The sequence below is a fragment of the Barbatula barbatula genome (assembly GCF_947034865.1).
Source record: "Barbatula barbatula genome assembly, chromosome: 4".
In the NCBI taxonomy this organism is placed as follows: Eukaryota; Metazoa; Chordata; class Actinopteri; order Cypriniformes; family Nemacheilidae; genus Barbatula; species Barbatula barbatula.
The window spans coordinates 28,125,297-28,145,534 of NC_136768.1; the positions used below are offsets into that span (position 1 = coordinate 28,125,297).

Below are 20,238 nucleotides of genomic sequence, written 5' to 3' on the forward strand. Positions count from 1 at the left end.
CCATCAGTATAAATGAATAACATTCAGAAATTAAATATTCAAGTAATCTTCAGACTCAGTATCGCTATCGACAGATAATCAGTATTGGAGGAGAAATGGCGTATCGGTGCATCTCTAGCAAGGATTATTGTGATTATGAGGGATGCAGCAGTTTTCAGAGACCGTCTACACTCTTCTTCCATGATGCATCACTAAATATTTCTCATTTTGTAGCTTTCCATCTACATTTCTGTTTCCTTGCATCTTTATAGGGACAGAGGTGTGATGGTCAGACCGTGGTGCCGGTGCTTTTTCTGTAATCTGCTTTAATCAACAGGAAGTGTCATGTATTGGTAGAATCCTGACGTAACCACCAGGGATCATTGTTTGTGTTGTGTTACGCCTTCATACCAGTTGAGGAAGAAGTCCATTGCATCAGGTAGTCTGTGCTCATGTCTGTGCTGCTATGACCGCAACAGAAACACAGTCAACGTCAACTCAGCATCCGTACTATTAAAGACTCAACATTATTAGAGAAGTTTCTGTATCAGTTCAGTATTCAGTATCAAATTCTTCTGAGCGGTGTAAGACAGGGCAGGCTAGCGTGGATACAGAAGTGTAACCCTTCAGACTGCCCAGAGGATCTCTAATGTCTTTATGTAGTGCCGGCTTCATATCTGTTATTCAACAGGCTACAACTAAGCAACTCTAAATGCTCATTTCAGATACAAGTTACATTAACAGAAACAACTTCTGATATAAATCATGTTATGTCTTTATTGCACAGGATAGTACAGGAAAGCACAGGGTAAAGAGAGAGAGAGAGACAGCAAAGGGTCTTGAGCCGGGGATCAAACACGCTGGGATGACCAAAGGCAGGTTCCTATTGGAGCACTGCCGACTAAACTATCATCAAACATGTGAGAGTCTCAATACTTGAGTTAATATTTGATTCTGTAACAATGTCAGATATGTGTTTCTGTAAGTCTCCTGTATGCCAAGTGTTAAATCAACAGAGCATGTGAACTGGCCGGGTCAAGCTGACCTTAAACATGTCCAGTTCAAGATAATCCTCTTTTCTAAAACAGTTCTACATATTCACAACCAGAATGAAAAACAAATCATACTTTTCTTAATTTACTGATGGACCTGTTTGCCTTTCTAGTGTGGGCCAAAATGAATGTGATGTTCCTGACCTGACCTGACGTCGACCTGATGACCTGATGTCTGACACGGGTCATTCAGATAAGGTGGTTTACTGCGGTAAATGCAGTGACCGGATCATTTCATCTGGACTGGACACGGACAGCATGAGGACGTCTCTGATCCTGCTCACCTGTTTGGGATTTGTGCAATGTCTGTTAAGGTACTTGATATCATTTGAAGTCTATTATTCATACAGTACATGAAGCCCGAGGGACCCGATTAACCTTCCAGGGTTTATTTTACACTCTTGAGAAACATAATCCAGTTTAGAGATTGAAAATGTGATCTGTGTTTAAAGGCGATGTACACAAAATCACTTATACAGTAACTGGTGAATAGATGTTTGACGTCATATCACACAGAGAAGACAAACACATCTGACTTTGAATGAGTGTTGTAAAGTTAAGTTTTTTTGCTGTCAGGGTACCTTTGAGTCGCGCACCCTCGATACGGAGTAAACTGCGCACCACCGAGCAGCTGCAGGAGTTCATGCGCGAGCACGAGCCGGATGCGTTCTTGCGCCGCTACGCGCAGTGTTTTCCGCCTGCGCACAACTACCTGCAACTGCGCGGAAAATCTACTGAGAGACTTTACAACTTCATGGACGTGAGAGACAACATACACCACAGACCAAAAATATATTGAAATATACAGGAAAATATAACGCAATATATACAAAAATACATTTACATATATTGTAACCAAGTGCTTATATTTTCAATATATGAAAACATCCATTTCTTATTCAACATAGTGTGAGATTGTAATATATTCACAATGTATTATTTTCTATATTTCCACATAAGGATTTCATATATTGACAGTGTAAGGGAATATATTGTCTTTGCATAAGGGACGTCAACAGCAGTGTTTATCTCCTGAAGTTCACTCTGAGGTTATTATATGAAGCATTCCCCATTTCTAGTTTAATAAGCTTTTACTTAAAAATATGTCATTAGCTTACAGACATGTGAGATCAGTTATCGTTGATGTTATGGATATTTCAAAAGTGTCCTCTTTAAACAAACCATGATGTGTAAAGTGGTGTTTTATAACGCTGGACGTGATGTGTGTGTATAAAGGCTCAGTTCTTCGGTGAGATCAGTCTGGGGAATCCATGGCAGAATTTCACTGTGATTTTTGACACGGGCTCGTCTGATCTTTGGGTTCCTTCATCATACTGTGTCAGCCAGGCGTGTGGTATAACTCTCTTCTGTATTTACACACATGAATGCAGGATTATATGATGTGAGGTTATTTGTGCTGCTGGGTCATTGTGTTCTTCTGTTGGCACAGCGATGCATCACAAGTTCAAGGCCTTTGAATCCAGCACATACGCACATGACGGACGAGTGTTTGGCATTCACTACGGCTCTGGACATCTGCTGGGAGTCATGGCCAGAGAACAACTCAAGGTGATGTCATCTAGAGCGTTAGGTCCATGTTCATCCTCACAGCAGGTGTATTTTATGTGCTCTGTTTACCTTTAGGTAAGAAAGAGATTGTTCTTTGAAGAACCTTCCACTGAATGGTTGTTTGTGGAGCCACAAATGGTTCTTCTGTGGCATCGCTGTAAAGAACCTTTCAAGCACCTTTATTTTGAAGAGTGTACCAGGTCATGAAGTTCAGTCACTGCTCACATTATTGTCCAGTTTAAACCTCCTCATTTGTCTCTCTCGTGTTGATTCAGGTGGGCTCTGTGACGGTTCAGGATCAGGTGTTTGGAGAGGCCGTGTATGAGCCGGGTTTTGCTTTTGTCATGGGGCAGTTTGACGGGGTTTTGGGTTTGGCTTTCCCTCAGCTGGCCGAGGAACTGGGTTCACCTGTGTTTGACAGTATGATCTCACAGAAGATCGTAGACGAGCCCGTGTTCTCCTTCTATCTCAAGTAAGAAAACACATGTAAACCTGCTCACACATGGAGTTGTTCTCACTGTTTTGTCACTGACAGGAGCAATGGGTCGGGTTTTGGTGGAGAGGTGTTGTTCGGCGGTGTGGATGAAACGCTGTTTGTTCCTCCCGTGAACTGGGTTCCAGTCAGTCACAAGGGATACTGGCAGTTCAGAATAGACGGGTGAGTTCACCTCACACACCTTCATCATCAGTGTCACAAGAAGACCTCAATGATCGTGTCGTGTGTAGCGTGAAGGTCCAGGGAGCTCTGAGCTTCTGCCATCGGACTCCTCACGGATGTCAAGCAATAGCGGACACAGGAACATCTCTGATCGCCGGCCCGAGCACAGACATCCTCATGCTTCAGCAGTTCATCGGAGCCACGCCGTCTGCCATCGGAGAGGTGAGGAGATGCTTGCTCTTAAACATCCTCGTTTCATAAGACGACGGAGCTAAGCGTTGCAGCGTTGTTTTTCAGTTTCTGTTGGACTGTACCCGGATCAGCAGTCTGCCTGTGGTGTCTTTCGTGATCAATCAGGTGGAGTATTCGCTGACTGGAGATCAGTACGTCAGAAGAGTGAGTACACTGCCTTTCAGAATTGATTTGTGATTTACGAAAGCTTCAAATGAATGAAAGTGATTTTGTGTGTAGGAGATCCTTGACCATAAGGAGATGTGCTTCAGTGGCTTTCAGTCCATAGACGTGGCGTCTCCATCCGGACCCATGTGGATCCTGGGAGATGTGTTTCTCTCTCAGTTTTACAGCATCTATGACAGAGGTCATAACCGTGTGGGGTTCGCTCATCTCTCTCTCTAAAGCCGAAGAGCATCACATAAACACGTGATTTCCTTCACAACACAAGAGCAGAGAGTAAAGTATCATGATCTCAATCCTTGCTCTTTTGAGTGATTTTCTGTTATTACAGTACTGACTTGGCACAATATTTTCTTCTTAACAACACCTAGGCCGTGGGTTTAAATCCCACGAGTAATAGAGCTGCGTTTTGCGACCAAACTGGTGATCCGATTCGATTCTTATTAATATGGTTTGGATTTGACTTCATGTCGATTAGTTATCATTACTAAGATTGAAATGCAGACATGGAATCATTTTTAAATATAAATGCCTGTAACTGACTCAGCTATATTAGCGAAATACATTTTAACATTAACAGTACAGCTCACACAATTATTTGTAAATAAAATATATTTCAACAGTCAAAACGGGCCCATAAATATCAGCGCGAGTGATGGCGACATCTTCAGGACGAGAGGCAAAATACAGATATTCACATTTCCCGAAACGATATCGGTTCATGATTACAATTCATCAAAACTATCACACTTGTTTTGGATAAAACCTTTTGACAAATTGATAAATGTGAACAAATGTTAATATGGTGGTCGATTATCGTCATGTTTGCTACATCTAGAAGAGATAAACCTCATCAAACAGTTCACGCTGAACACCAGTTTTATCTGCAAAGTGAACAAAGATTCTGGGATACTGCTGCTTTCATACTGATATATAATAGAGCTTCCATGCACACTTTAAATATTCAACGTTAGAATATTTGATGTAGAAACGTCCAAATGATTGTTGCATATGCAGGTACTGCGGACATGAGAAGAGATGTAATAATAAAGCTTCTGACCGTTTTCCAGCTGCATTATTAATTAATAAACAGACTATCGACGATGACGTCACTGCACGCGAGAAACGCGACAAGTCTCAAACGTATCACAATAACTGTGGTTGATAAAATAAAATAAACAAATCAACAGTAACTGCGAGTGAAAAAGTGATTAACATTTCAACTAGTCAACAGTGGGGGCTAAGTTAGGGCTGGGCGTGAAAGACCAGCACTAGGGGGCTGACGTTTGGCCAGTGAGCACATTCTCAGGGGTCCTGCTGGGGGGCCTTAGGCTAACCCTAAGTGGGCCTGTAAAGTGCCAGTGCAGGCTTGCTTGCAGGGTTAGGATTTGTAAACTTTTAAAATAAAGTAGTCTTTAAATAAAATGATGTGAGCTGTTCTTAATAAATTTAGGGCTTTGTGTGTTTACATTAAATACTGTTCAAACTGTTTTGTTTATTATTAAATTTCCAAATATAATTGGATACAAGAATAACATACCTTACAATTTTTGTAACTTCAGAATTGTAACTTTTTTAAGCATTTGCATCTCAAAACTCCACTTCACTAACTAGGTCATATTTTCTACCTTTCAGGGGAGGTGTAATGGTTAGAGATATAGACTTATAACCCAAACATTGAACATTCGATTCCCAGTCTGGCAAGCCTGGATAAGTTTTGTTAGGTTATCACTTATGGCATAGTTTTTACAGATAAAATTTCCATTCATCACTTAAATTCAGGTAACAAATAACAAATAATAATGAACTATTAAATCTAATAAATAATAAATGACTTTAAAGTGTTTTTATACTATCTTTGTTTCTTAGTAAAGTTTATTTTATCCTCAGCCTTATTCAACAGCATTGAAAGGCCTTTCTCCAAATTACAATTTGTTATTGGTCTTTAAAGAAAGGACTTTTACACCTCATGTAACATTTGAAAAGCCATGGGCTTTTAGTAAACAAAGTCAAAATAAACAATAAAAAATAAAATGTATTTAAATAGGAGAAGCAAATAAGTCACCTGAAGTCTGCTGTAGTGCATAAGTCTGCTATTTACCCTGTCATCTTGTTTTAACTGCTGAACTGGACTGTTGCCTGTTGTTGGTTAAGATTATTTGAGCTTGTTTATTTAATAAATCATTGACTAAGTGTTAAGTTGTTAGCTTTTGTTGTTCCGTTTGAGTACTGTGATACTGTATTAACATTAAGTTGCCGTTAGCTGCTCGTTACGGCTAGACATTAGTGATTTTCACTTAAAAGCACGGAGCTAGTTGATCGCTGATCGCGTGTTAAGCTCTTTTTGGTTCCCGCTCATCTCAACACATACTTAAGCAGTGCATCTGTGCTGGCGCAGTAAGCGTCAGCGGTAGCGTGATCCCTCCTCGTGTGATGACCGACGAGAGTAAAGACCTGCGACTCCACCTGGCACAGGTTTGCTTATCAACAATAATTGGAAATATTCTTCCCTATGCAACAACTATTCATTTGAATACCACGCTGTCAATATAACTTCACCTACTCCCCTCAGCATTGTCCTAGTTTACCGCCCCCCAGACACCGTCCTCTGCACAACTTCCCTGAAGAGTTAGATGTTCTGCTCTCATCATTTCCGGAGGATGGTGGCCCTCTCGTTGTCCTTGGGGACTTCAACATCCACCTGGACAAACCCTATGCTTCCGATTTCCACACTCTCACTGCCTCGTTCGACCTCACACGCCTCACCACAGCCGGTGCTCACAGATCAGGAAACCAGCTTGATCTCATCTACACCCGTAACTGCACCACAGACAACATAAAAGTCACACCTCATCACTTTCAACATCCCCCTCCCTAAATGCACTACGCCAACACTACCACCTGTTTATTTTAGACAGAACCTTTGCTCTCTCTCCCCTAGCACCCTCTCTGCTAAAGTGTCGTCATCTCTTCCCTCCAATTTTGCATCTCTAGATGCTGACACTGTCACCGACACCTTATGCTCTACAATTACATCCTGTCTAGATAATCTCTGTCCTCCAGACCAGCTCGTGCCACCCCCTCCTGCCCTTGGCTGTCTGACATCCTCCATGAACAAGAGTGTACACTCAGGGCTGCTGAAAGGAAATGGCACAAGACCAAGAGTCTTGCTGATCTAGGGGACTACCAATCACTACTCTCCTCTTTCTCTGCTAGTGTTACCATAGGAAAAACATATTTTTATACCACCAAGGTGAGCAATGCACCAAACACTCGGCAGCTTTTAAGACCTTTAACTCTTTTCTTTGCCCCCCTCCTCCCCCGCCCACTACCTCTTTGACTGCTGAGGACTTTACGGTATTTTTCACTGAGAAAACATCTGCCATCAGCAAACAATTCTCAGCACCGCAGACCTCGGTACACACTACCCTCACTTCAAACATCGAACTCTCCTCTTTCACCCCACTGACTGACACTGAAGTCACCCGACTTCTCTCTTGCCACCCCACCACTTGTCCGCTTGACCCAATCCCCTCCCATCTCCTTCAGGCCACATCCACCACACTCACACCTGCACTCACACACATCATCAACACCTCCCTGCTCACAGGCACTTTTCCATCCACATTCAAACAGTCCCAGGTCACGCCCCTACTCAAGAAACCCACATTGGACCCTACTATTACTGAAAGTTACAGACCTGTCTCTCTCCTCCCTTTTATTTTGCGAAAACTCTTAAAAGGTCAGTTTTCAACCAAGTTTCCTCATACCTATCCCAGAACAATCAACTGGATGACAAGCAGTCTGGCTTCAAAACAAACCACTCCACCGAGACTGCACTGCAATCGGTCACAGAAGCACTGCGCCTAGCCAAGGCGGAGTCCAAATCATCTGTCCTGATTCTGCAGCGTTTGACACGGTCAATCACCAGATACTGCTAGAAACCCTGTCATCCTTAGGAATCTCAGGCTCCCCTCTCCGCTGGTTCCAATCCTACCTCTCCGGCAGATCATTCAAGGTGTCATGGAGGTGCTCGCTGTCCACTGCTCACGATATGATCACTGGGGTCCCTCAGGGATTGGTGCTTTTTTCCATCTACATGACATCCTTAGGACCCATCATACGGGCACATGGCTTCTCGTTATGCTGATGACACCCAGATCTACATCTCGTTTCACCCAGATGATACCACTGTAGCAGCCCGCATAACAGCCTGCCTAGATGACATCTTCGCTTGGTTAAATAACCATCACCTGCAGCTGAACCTGGCTAAGACCGAACTACTCATGTTTCCGGCACACCCCACGGTCCAACACAATCTCACCATCCAGCTTGGCAATTCTACTATCAGCCAGGAACCTTGGAGTCATATTTGATGAACAGCTGTCCTTCAATGATCACATTGCAAAGACAACGCGATCATACCGATATGCCTTATTTAACATTCGCTAGGTTAGACCCTACCTCACTGAGCATGCGGCACAACTCCTTGTTCAGGCCGTGGTCATCTCAAGGTTGGACTACTGCAATGCTCTCCTTGCTGGTCGTCCTGCAAAGGCTATCAAACCACTTCAGCTGGTTCAGAACGCAGCAGCCCCAAAAGTTGTCATTTGACACCTCTTTTTCTCTCTTTCCACTGGCTACCGGTTGAAGCCCGGATCAGATTCAAGTCACTGATGTTTGCACACAGGACTATCACTGGATCTGCGCCTTCATACTTTCACACCCGACTACACTCCTACACCTCATCAAGAACCCTCACACCCTATTACACTCCTACAACCCATCAAGAACCCTGCGTTCAGCAAACGAGCGGCGCCTTGTGATGCCTTTTCATTGGGCACTCCCTTTCCCGCTCATTTTCCTTCACAACTCCTTCCTGGTGGAACATTCTTCCTAACGCGGTCCTGTCAAACACATCTCTCACAACCTTCGATAACTACTTAAAACACACCTCTTCTGTGAATACTGGACAGACAAATGAAAAAAAAGTACACTAACCCTCTTCTCTCAACAGGTATTGTTCTGGCTTTCGTTGAAACTGGTAACTAAATGACTAAATGTAAAAAATTAAATGTCTCTTTTTATATATAAACTGACATGTGACATTGAGCAGATCTTCGGCTTCTTCTCCAAATGAATTATCACATATTTAGTGTAGTGTACTGAAAAGCTTTACGAAAGTTTTTACAAAATTATGACAACTGTGGGAGTTTATACAATTAAAAGAGACTCCATCAACTAATGAAAACAAAGCTCATACAATCCAAAGTTATTTAACAGAAACCAAATAAAGGAAGTTAAAACACACGATTACACAATTAGCAATGTAATCAAATACATATAGTGAAGGAAATAATTATTTGATCCCCTGCAGATTTTGTAAGTATAAAGGATCTATATTTTTTATGGTTGGTTTATTTGACTTGATAAAGACAGAACATAAAAAACAGGGGGAAAATTGTTATATAAAGGTTATAAATGGATTTGCATTTCAGTCAGTGTTATAAGTATTTGATCCCAGAGCAAAACGCAACTTACTACTTGCTGGAGAAACCCTTGTTGGCAAGCACAGAGGTCAGACATTTCTGATAGTTGGACACAGCAAATTTGGCAGTGTTAAGTTAACACTGTTGGGTGTCTATATGTGTCCATACTGTAGGGTCTTAAAGTAACACTGGAACAGTGTTGAATATCATGAGATAATAAAGTGATAATTTACTCAGTGATGATTGGTCATTAATGATGAACGCATCTGCTGCACAAATAATGCTGCTGTAGGAGAAAGAGCACTTCAATCAGTCTGGAGAAACAGTTACTTGTCCAAATAATTAACACTGTCACTAAGATACATCTAGACATCAACACTCTTCATTACCAACCTTAATGATGGTGACAAGCAACGGAATTATTTAGAAGAACAGATCAATGCATGTGTGACCTCTGTGTAATGTCTCCTGCCTGATAGAATTTCTCGGACACCGTCAGGGTTGTGGTAACAGCAGGTTTATTCTACTTCTGCATCTGCATTCATGACAAAGGATAACAGTGTTGTAAAGTCACCTCATGTGGACAAACAGCGCATGCTCTGTCTCAGGGAAAATCCTCCGTTGCTCTGAGGATTACCCATAATTCTACTCTTAAAGCTCTACACAAAAGTAAAGTACAGTTTGACACATGGATTTGATCGTATAGTGGATTTAAACTCGTATAAACAAAATAATTAAAACACACCAAATTGTCCCTCTTAGTCTTACAATGAGGAAATAACATAAACATAAAATAATGTAATAACACAGATTTCCTACAGTTACCTTTCCATTTTATGTTAACAGTTATGTAACTTCCTTACAATTCAACACACAGGAGGCAGACGAACAGCAGAAAATACCTCAATCAAACATCACAACACTTTATAAGAACATATGATAACATACCTGCATTCATAACAAAGGGTAACAGTGTTGTAAAGTCACCTCATGTGGACAAACAGCGCATGCTCTGTCTGGAAAGACGGCATCATGTCAAAGTTAGCTAACTATACTGGAGACTTTATATCAGATAACCAGATGGTTGACTTCATAAAACATGGCGAAATTAATCAACAACACATTAAATCTAGCTGAACATTAAATCTATGCTTCTCAAGTGAGTTAACATTGTTTATTCCACGGACATTCACAGACACGTTACCTCAGGGAAAATCCTCCGTTGCTCTGAGGATTACCCATAATTCTCCGTCATTACTAGCGTTCGCTGCAGGTACAACTTTATGACAGCAGGTGGCACAATAATCCCATTTAGTAGGATTTAACATGAATCCTTTTTAACTATGTTACACATGCTGGGAGTCATAGAGGAGTTTTTGTGATGTTACCCAGAATTCATTGCTGCATAAAGTTTTTGTGTTTGATTGTCAGCATTATTGAGATTCACTCACAGATTCTTGATGTCTGTGTGTTTAAATGTTTAAGAATTTAATTCCCCTTTAATAATAATTGTGTATCGCTATGTTGCTGAACCACAGGGTCGAAAGACAAACTGAAGATTACTAAAACTTAGGATAATGTTGCTGCTGTTTTCCATTTGCCAAAATCATCATTTGGCTTATTTTTTGTTTGCTTTCACTTTCATAAATTCACCATTAAAGCACAATATTTCAACTGGAGGAAAAACCAAACACAAACAGGGTGATACCTATGTATTGCAGATAACTATGTATATTCTTATTGTTGCTGTCTGTTAACAGCAGGTGTTCATCATTAATGAACAATCATAACTTACTTATCACTTCATTATCTCATGATCTTCAACACTGTTTCAGTGTTACTTTGAACACCCTATAGTGTGGACTCATATGGACACCCAGCCGTGTCCATTTAACACTGACCAATTTGCTGTGCATGTTTGCATATGTGTTAGGATACATTTGAGTCCACTCCTCTATAAATCTTTAAGGTTTCTTGGCTGTCGCTCAGTAAATCTGAGTATAAGCCTACTTCACAGATGTTCTTTAGGACGAGGGTCTAGAGAAGGGCTAGTACATGTGCTTCTCCTTAAGCCACTCTTTGGTTGTCTTGGCAATATGTTTTGGGTTAGGGCCTGTCCCTCAGCCCCTCAATGTGGTGAAGTCATCCTGTACCTGAGCAGAGAAACCGCCTTAATCCGCCCCTGCCTGTAGTCTACTGTATGAAAGGGGGACAGAGCTGTCCAACAACCGGACATAAAGCTCAACTTTCAATAAGATTGGCGGCATTTGAGTGACAGATTGACAGGCCTTTGACAGGGGATCATAAATCAAAATGAATTTGAAAACACTATGATGCTACAAGATAAGACTAAAGCAATGACCTGACTGTGACGTTTCCTCAGAACTAAATAGACATATTGACCAACAACTAGATCAATCAGACACGCAAAAACATAAAGAATCAGTGAATGAAACTCAACAACGGTGACAATCAACAAAAGAAAGTTTCATGCTGCAGTGCATGCTGGGTAACATCATAGAACGAAACTCATTCATGACTCCCAGCATGCATTGCAGTTGATCTGTTTATCTTAATTAGCTGGATGATTGTCATCATTGTTGAGGTTTATGTGTGTTAGTGAAAGTTATATGACTTTATATCTCAGAAGTTTTACTTTCATGAACCAGAATATTTAGATCAGCCACAAAACATCAACAGTGTTTAGTGCGACTCATCTTTAATACAGTATTCCAAACAAGTCTACTTCATCTGATCTCTAAAAGACCTCTCTCTTTGTTGATTCTAAAACACTCATATTGAATCAGGATTGTAAACACTTAAAGTGAAGAAATTTAGCACCAGAAGCCTACAGAACTGTGTAAGTGTATGTGAGAATCCAGAATTCTCTGTGTCCGATCTGTTGCAACATTGCAAGTACAGATATATGTTTTGTCTAACCGATCTCCATCTATTACGGGCGTGCTCAGTACACGTTGACCTAACCAATGTGTTATCTTGTTATTGTGTGAGATGTTCAGACATAAGTGATATGTTTGTCACTTCCTTACTTATGCATATATATACTGAACCCATCTTTAGTAAACTTTGGACTTTGGGTGAACTACACTTCTGTGTCTGTGTCATTCTTGGTCCCCGGATCCGGTTCCTCTGATTGCTCCGTCGACTAGACCCTTCAACTCACGAAAGCTGTATTTAAATCGTGTTTGTTGAGTTTTAGTGCTGTGCTTAAGCTAAGAAATCGCTTTGTTTACTTCCACTCTTTCACGTGGTGAAATCAAGTTTAGTATCGATTACTACCGTTTGCTGTCTTGCGAGTTCCATTGGTTGGTTTGTGTTTTAATAACGTAGAATGGTATTTGAGTGCGACTACCCACCGCGGCAGCGGTCGCGTGCAGCCCTCATCATGTGAAGACCGAAGAGAGTAAAGACATCGACTCTACCTGAACACGACTCCACCGAGCCCGGGACACCGACAGGGCACTTGAGTATTGCACTTTATTTGTAACTATTTTGCTTTGAATTAACCCTTGCACTTTTTTCTATTATTGCACTTATATTTGATCCTTTATTGTTATTCTTAATTTCTCTCCCTATTTCCTTTCTCTTCTCTAAAATATGTGTTTTCAAATCCTCACTCTCATTACACCACGTAAAACAGCTGTAGCACGCCGAAGGCGACGCAATGCTAATAATCTGCACAATATATCAATGTTATCAACTGCCCCTTCTACTTTCCCAATAGGATTGTGGAACTGCCAATCAGCTGTGAACAAAGCTGATTTCATTACAGCTTTTGTTAAACATTCTGGTCTTTCCATCGTAGCACTTACAGAAACATGGATCAAAACAGAGGACTCTGCCACTCCCACTGCCCTCTCCCATAACCACACTTTCTCCCACAGCCCTCGCATCACAGGAAGGGGTGGAGGCACCGGTCTACTTATCCCCAAAGACTGGAAATTCAATCAGCTAACACCCTTGTGTGACAACAGCTCCTTCGAGTTTCATGCTGTTACTATCACCCACCCTGTTAAAAGTCATTTTGTAGTTATCTCTTGTCCCCCAGGTCAGCTTGGACATTTCTTGGAGGAGCTGAATGTGCTTCTTTCATCCTTCCCTGAGGATGGTACTCCTCTGGTGGTACTAGGTGACTTCAACATCCACATTGGAAAGCCACAGGCTGCTGACTTCATCAACCTGACCACATCATTTCTCCTCGAGCAGGTTTCCACATCAGCAACCCACAAGTCTGGAAACTATCTAGATCTGATCTTCACAAGGCACTGCTCGACTCATCACTCTCAGGTCACCCCGCTGCACACGTCTGATCACTTCTTCGTCACCCTCGACCTCACCGCTCCAGACAACGCAGATGTCTTATCGTTGGTCACTTTCCGATGCAACCTGCGGTCCCTACCTACCTCCTGCTTTTCCTCTGCTGTTTTGTTTGCGCTCCCCCCCCTCTGAGGAGCTACCCCTTTTGAACACCAACAGTGCCACAGACACTCTGTGTTCCACGCTTTCATCCTGCTTGGACGACCTATGCCCTCTTGCATCTGGACCAGCGCGTGCATCACTGTCTGCCCCCTGGTTATCAGATTTAATGCGTGAGCATCGCGCCAGCCTCCGGTCAGCTGAGAGAAAATGGCACAAGTCAAAAGACCATACTGAGATCTCTCTCTACCAGTCTCTCCTCTCTACTTTCTCCATTGATATCACCTCTGCAAAAACTGCTTACTACCACTCGAAGATCAGCAACTCTCCTCAGCAACCCACAGCGTTCAAAGAGGCCCGCATCACACCGCTACTGAAACTCAGAACGCATCTCTTCCGTCAACATGTAGCTGTTTGATTTCAACCTCTAATTCTTTTCTGTCTTATTATTTAAAAAATATATATATATTTATACTAACCTCACTATTCTTAGCTTTGTATACTGTGCTAGGCTTTAATGAACTAGTTTTGATGCACTTATGTATTTTGTTGCCTATGTTGTTATAATTGCTTCTAATGTTTCATCATCTGTAAGTCGCTTTGGATAAAATCGTCTGCTAAATGACTAAATGTAAAATGTAATGTGAAGTAACTAACAGTCAAGAGCTCAACTACAGCAAACACTGATCACAATAATGATGGCTTGATAAGTGAGGAATAATTGACTCCGGTCCGTTGAATTGTTAGAAAATAATGTACAGCCAGAGGTGGTGATGCCTCCATGTGTGCATTCATTTTTGAATAATTCAACAGACTGGAGTCAATTATTCAGCTTATACTACGGTCACCACATTATTCTAATGTTTTTCTCAAGACATTGGTAAGGTGTTTGGCCTGGAATGTGCTGATTTCCACCCGCAGCGCTAATTTCCCACTGGCTTTTATAACAACAATAATGGCGTAGCTTGATGATGCTGTGAAGGAGCATGAAATGATGGGACCTGTTGTCTTCAACTCCACCGCTGATGGTCATCAATCAGACGGGAACGAGAAATCATGCTAGCGCACGAGGTAAAGTAATAAAGTTAAATGTTGCGTATAATTGTAAAATTATTAAAGTGACTGCTCAAAACAAGCTTTCACATTTGTCCACGACACTGTTGTCATGCAGTTTCTACGTCAGTAAAGGCGGTAATAAATGGTAACGTGGATATGACGACATTGAATACTGACTCCCACAAGTACGGTGGAGTTAGAATCCTGAGCGATAACTTATAAAGAAAACATTGCAAAATAATTTAAATAATGAAGAAACTTTTTATCATCAAACACAATTTAACTTTTGTTACTCACCTTCATGACACACAAAGGGATTAGTATAACTGCAGCCCGCATCATTCCACTGACCCTGAACATTTGTGATCTCTGTACAGAAGCCTGTAGGAGATGATCCAGCATTAGGTTCATTAGGCCCCCAGTATCTGAAGGTGGAGTCAGTGTTATCTGACCACTCCTACGAGTCTCTGAACAGACCAGACAGATGTCTCAGTATTATTAATGATGTTGTGAATCAGTTGATGGTCAGTCTGGCTCCTCACACTGGTCAGATCAGTATGATACTGTCTGCAGAATCTCTGAGCTTCTCTCCACGTTTGACTAGAAGAATCAATGATGTGACTCCTACTGCTGTCTGTTGAAGAAAAGAAAGCAGAGAGATTGTTTGTCATCTTCTTTCAATGTTTTGTATTAATGTTCAGAGAATAAACTGATCTTGGTGTTTCTCATGTGTAGTTTGCTGTAGTTCACAGAAGAGTGAACGTGTCAAAGATCTTTATTTCTGTTTATTATTGTTTCTTATGATCATGTTTTGTGAAGTGAAGGTCTGCTGTCACTCACCATTGTAGGAGATGAACGGTGACTTCGTCACATCACAGTCCTGCTGATGCCACGTTCCATTTCTCATAAAAACACAATTATTTGTGTCAGTCGATGGTTCAGTTCCCCAGTTCAGATATTTCACAGGATCACCCAGAGACCACTTCCATTCATAAACACTTGTATTCTTCAGTCCAATCCAGACATTCACCTCTCTGTTATTCACAGTCTTCATCAGCTCGTTCATGTCATTGATGTTGTTGACTGTGGCCAGATCTGTGTAGTTCTCTCTGCAGTATATCTGAGCTTCAGTCCAGGTCTTATTCATGTTTATATAGTGATAGCGGCGCTGAATGCATTCAGATATTGAACAAAGAGCTGAAAGAGAGAGTTTCAGTCTTTATTAAAACACACAGAATATATTCACAAACATACACAGTAAAATGGCCAGTATACAGGTCCTTCTCAAAAAATTAGCATATTGTGATAAAGTTCATTATTTTCCATAATGTAATGATAAAAATTAAACTTTCATATATTTTAGATTCATTGCACACCAACTGAAATATTTCAGGTCTTTGGGTTCAGCTTTTGGGTTCTACTGTTGGGGAATTATCCCAGTGGTAAACACCTTGCACTTGAGCACTGCAGACCCGGGTTCGATCCCCGTCTATGGCAGTCATGTTACAGAGAAGTAAGTGACTTCAGTTCATACTCTAACCATGACTGTAACACAATGTATTAATAATCATAATTTTTTCTCTCCATTTCTGTTATCTGGGAATATGGCACCATTGTCCCAATTAACATCCAAAGCAACTCTGGGAGCCCTTTCTTTTCTTAGGCTGGCAATATTGTGCAGCACTGTGCAGGCAACAGTCACGTCACATGCTCTGTCTGGGGAGACCCTCAGGTGGTGCAGGCACTGAAATCGTGATTTCAGGAGGCCGAAGGTCATTTTAATTCGAGCCCTGGTTTTGGCATGGGCATGGTTGTAAGCTTGCTGTGCTGGGGTTTGGGGGTCTGTAAGGGGAGTCATCAGAAATGTCTCACAGGCACAGCCTTTGTCCCCCAGCAGCACGCCAGAGAACTCTCCTGCGAAAGCAAAACATAATTCTTACATGTAATGTACTCTTGATGTTCAAGGTGCTTAAAAAATGGGATGGCTTACCTAGAGAGAGTCTGTGGTAAATTCTACTGGCCCGAAAGATTCTGGAGTCATGGACTGAGCCAGGCCACTTTGCCTCTAAATTTGTGATAAGTCAGTCAGCATCACAGATCATCTGTAAAACTATATATAGCTTATTAAGGTCATTTAATGCACAGAATAATTATGTAGCTGACAGTAACCATAACTCATTCTTACCTGAACATTGACACTGTGGAAGGATTTTCTGTTAACATAATCTCCCTCATGTGCCCCTGAGGGGCGTTGGAGACGAATATGGGTGCAATCCACTGTCCCAATTACATTAGGAAAAGCTGTAACACAAAATAATGAGTGTCATACTGTGACTGTGCTAATGTAGTAATGTTATTATTCGTGTTACCTGCAATCTTGTAGAAATCCTCCTTGATGTGGATGAATCTTCTGTGACCAGGGAAGGTGATAAATATGTGCACAAGAGATTTCAATGCCAGACTTACATTTCTTATTGTGGGGCAAATAGTGGCTTTATTGAGGTTTTCTGCATCACCGACAGAATACAGAAACATGCCACTTGCAAAGAATCGCAGTGTTACGCAGACCAGCTGTGGGACAGTGAGAGCATGGCTCCGTGCTGTCCTGTGCTGTATGTTTGGACCCAGCAGCCTACACAAATATCTGATGCCATCGCCTGAGAATCTGTACCTCTCAGTCAGATATTGGTCTGTAAAGGCCAATGGGTCTGCCCTATCTCGGAAGACTCTTTCATGCCTGAATGCTCGTCTGAGTATTAAAACTTCCTCATCAACTACATCATTCAACAAAGGGCAAGCCATTGTGAATCGGAGAAACACAAATCTTTAGTCTATATATACTACATATTGTCCTCGTTACGAAACCACATTTGCAACTTCATGAGCCATTTCTTATTATCTCATCAACTGCTATAATATATTGATATTTTTTCTCATTCAACAGTACATTTCTACTCTATACTTGCATATACATAGTCTATATTCTATTTCTCATATAGTATAGTATAGTTCTTTTGCACTGTGTTGGCATTCATTGTGGACAGCAAAGTAATAATTGCTCAAAAAAACTGCTTTCCTCACTGGGTGTATGACAATAAACGCTTTAAATCTCGAATAATATATATATATATATTCATCAAACCTCTGACAGTGAAATGAACAGCAGTTTTCAATAATAACTAAAATAACAGTACGCATATTTATATGAATGATTGTATATCTGGTATTTTAGAAGTGACTAAAACACATTAATATCTAGTAGGATTTAGGGAGGAACTAGCCGATAAATCACTAGGATTAATTTTAGCCTGGTTGTTAGCCTGCTCCGGAGCAGGCTAGCTGCAAAGTGTAAATCTCTATAGTAACTTAATGTAGATTAATTTGGCCACCCTTCATGCAACCGAGTAAGGGCTAAATTCAGCCAGGATAACTGGAAAATCCCAGCTTAATCCCTTATCTTGCTTTTGTGCAATACCCCCCAGATCTTGACAATGTCATGCCTTCTTTTATCTTCTATTGATATCATCTACTGTTATGGTTGGTCAGTTGTAGTTCTTGTGTTTCTTGTTTCTTCAGTGATTCTGCTTGTTAACAGCAGGTGTTTGTCTTTAATGCTTAATCATCTCTTAATTAATCACTTAATTGCCTCATTATCTTCAACACTTAATCAGTGTTACTTTAACACTCTGCAGAGTGGGACCATATATACTCTGAGTAGTGTTGATTTAACACTGGACATTTTACTGTGTAAAACCAGAAACACAAACTCACCGATGACAAGAAGACTGAAATATAGAGTCTGAGCCATTTCTGAAAAACACAATTTTGTAAACCATCATTTATTTATTCACAAAATGTAAAATGTCTAATCTACTTTAATACGCATCAAAAAGTTTGTTAGGCGTCTTTTTTGTACATCTCACTGAAGTTAAAAGTGTATCTCTTCAAAAAGTCAGTTTATAAATTCTTAATAAAGTTTCTAAAGATGTTTTTTCAGATGAATTCACAATGTTTAGAGTCGTATGAAAAGAATGATATTAATATGAATGAGAATCTTACTTTTCATCTCTTGTGTGTTTCTCTGGTGAATCTGCTGCTGTTTGTCTCTCTGTGTGTTTCTTTAATAGACAATGTCAATAATTTATGCATACCTAAGTCACTTGCACTATTTTAGTCTAAATTATTATCTGTTCATATCCACCTGTACATTAATGTTCATAGCATATAGTCATCTGTATATATTGTTCATAGTATATACCTTCTGTCATATTTTCATAGAACACACCTACTGAAAAATATTTTTATAGTCCATGCCCACTGTATTATATTCTCACTATTGTATTCTGTATTTATTCTAACTGTATATCCTGCACTTGCTAACTGCACTTCTGGTTAGACCTAAACTACATTTCGTTACACTGTACCTGTATATGTGTAATGACAATAAAGTTGAATCTAATCTAATCTAATCTAATCTAATCTAATCTAATCTAATCATCTATGTCATTATATCACATCTGACCTTCCAGCACCTCACATCATTTGTTTATTTCTCTGGAAAGACTTATTTTCATATTTCATTTCCTTCTTTGGGTCCTTTCGGTCAATGTTTGTGTTTTACTTCAGAAATTCTTCTTTTCATATTTCAGGTGTCTGTTTTTATATTTGCATATTGTGTGTTCATCATGTGTCTCTTTCTGACTCAATGTAATTGTGTTTGATGAACAGTAGATCTGGACTCAACATGGTACACAGTAAATTGTTCAGTGTTAAATTCATCATTATGGTGAACAGTGTTTCCTTTAGTTATGGTCTTTGTCATGATTCCGCTATCATGTCATGTTTATTCTTGGTCTTGCAGCGGAGTCATGGCATAGCCTTAGGTTTTGTGTGAGAAAGCCATGTGCTTTCTCGTGTCTCGTCAGTGTTTCCCGCCCTTTTGTCTCGTTAGCCTTCCCATTAGTGTTTCATTACCTTCACCTGCCCCTTAGTAATCATCCTGTGTTTGTTCCCCTATTTAATGCCCTCGTGTTCATTGTCCTGTGCTCGTTCGTTGTACATGTTACCTTGTCAATGATCCTAGTCGTGAGAAATACTTTCAAGTATATTCTAGTCTGTGTTAGTTTCAGTTTCAGTTTTAGTGTTGCATAGTTGATTTCTTGTTCAGTCTTTAGTTAGTTCAGTTTATTGTGTACCCTGTTTTATCACCCCCTTGTGGGTTTTTGTTTTGTTCCTGTTCTCTGTATATATTAAAGTCCTTGTTAACCCCTTCATCATCCGTGTCTGCCTGCACTTGGGTTCTCCTCGGTGATTCATAACAGAACGAACCAGCCAGAACTGAACCCAGTAGGCAGCCAGCATGGACGGCTCAGCATCGTTCCTGCGATCTCGCCTTGCCCACTTGCTGTTTGGGTTCCGTCAGGGGGATCATGGGACGCGGGAGTTCGCCAGGGCTTTTTCTTCAGTGGCGAGGGATACAGAGTTCGGTGATGCGGAATTAAAGGTGATCTTTGATGGCTGCCTCACCAACCGTCTCACGCCATCGGAGAAGAGGATGCTTCGACGATATGGTCAGGTTCGTGAT

General features: G+C 40.8%; 1 protein-coding gene and 1 long non-coding RNA gene across 2 annotated transcripts; one reads left to right on the forward strand and one right to left on the reverse strand.

Moving 5' to 3' along the window:
• Window positions 1–739: 739 nt before the first annotated feature.
• LOC306893421 lies at window positions 740–9,789 on the reverse strand. Its single transcript, XR_013786566.1, has 3 exons — window positions 9,555–9,789; window positions 9,395–9,447; window positions 740–3,926 (listed from the first exon to the last, which is right to left on the reverse strand). It is a non-coding gene; the product is annotated as an uncharacterized lncRNA (long non-coding RNA).
• Window positions 1,229–5,870, forward strand: nots (nothepsin). Its single transcript, XM_079455113.1, has 9 exons — window positions 1,229–1,345; window positions 1,608–1,791; window positions 2,268–2,385; window positions 2,482–2,600; window positions 2,876–3,072; window positions 3,136–3,258; window positions 3,327–3,480; window positions 3,556–3,654; window positions 3,730–5,870. Exons 1-9 carry the CDS (start codon window positions 1,290–1,292, stop codon window positions 3,892–3,894), a joined length of 1,215 nt encoding a protein of 404 aa, XP_079311239.1. The 5' UTR covers window positions 1,229–1,289; the 3' UTR covers window positions 3,895–5,870.
• Window positions 9,790–20,238: the final 10,449 nt, after the last annotated feature.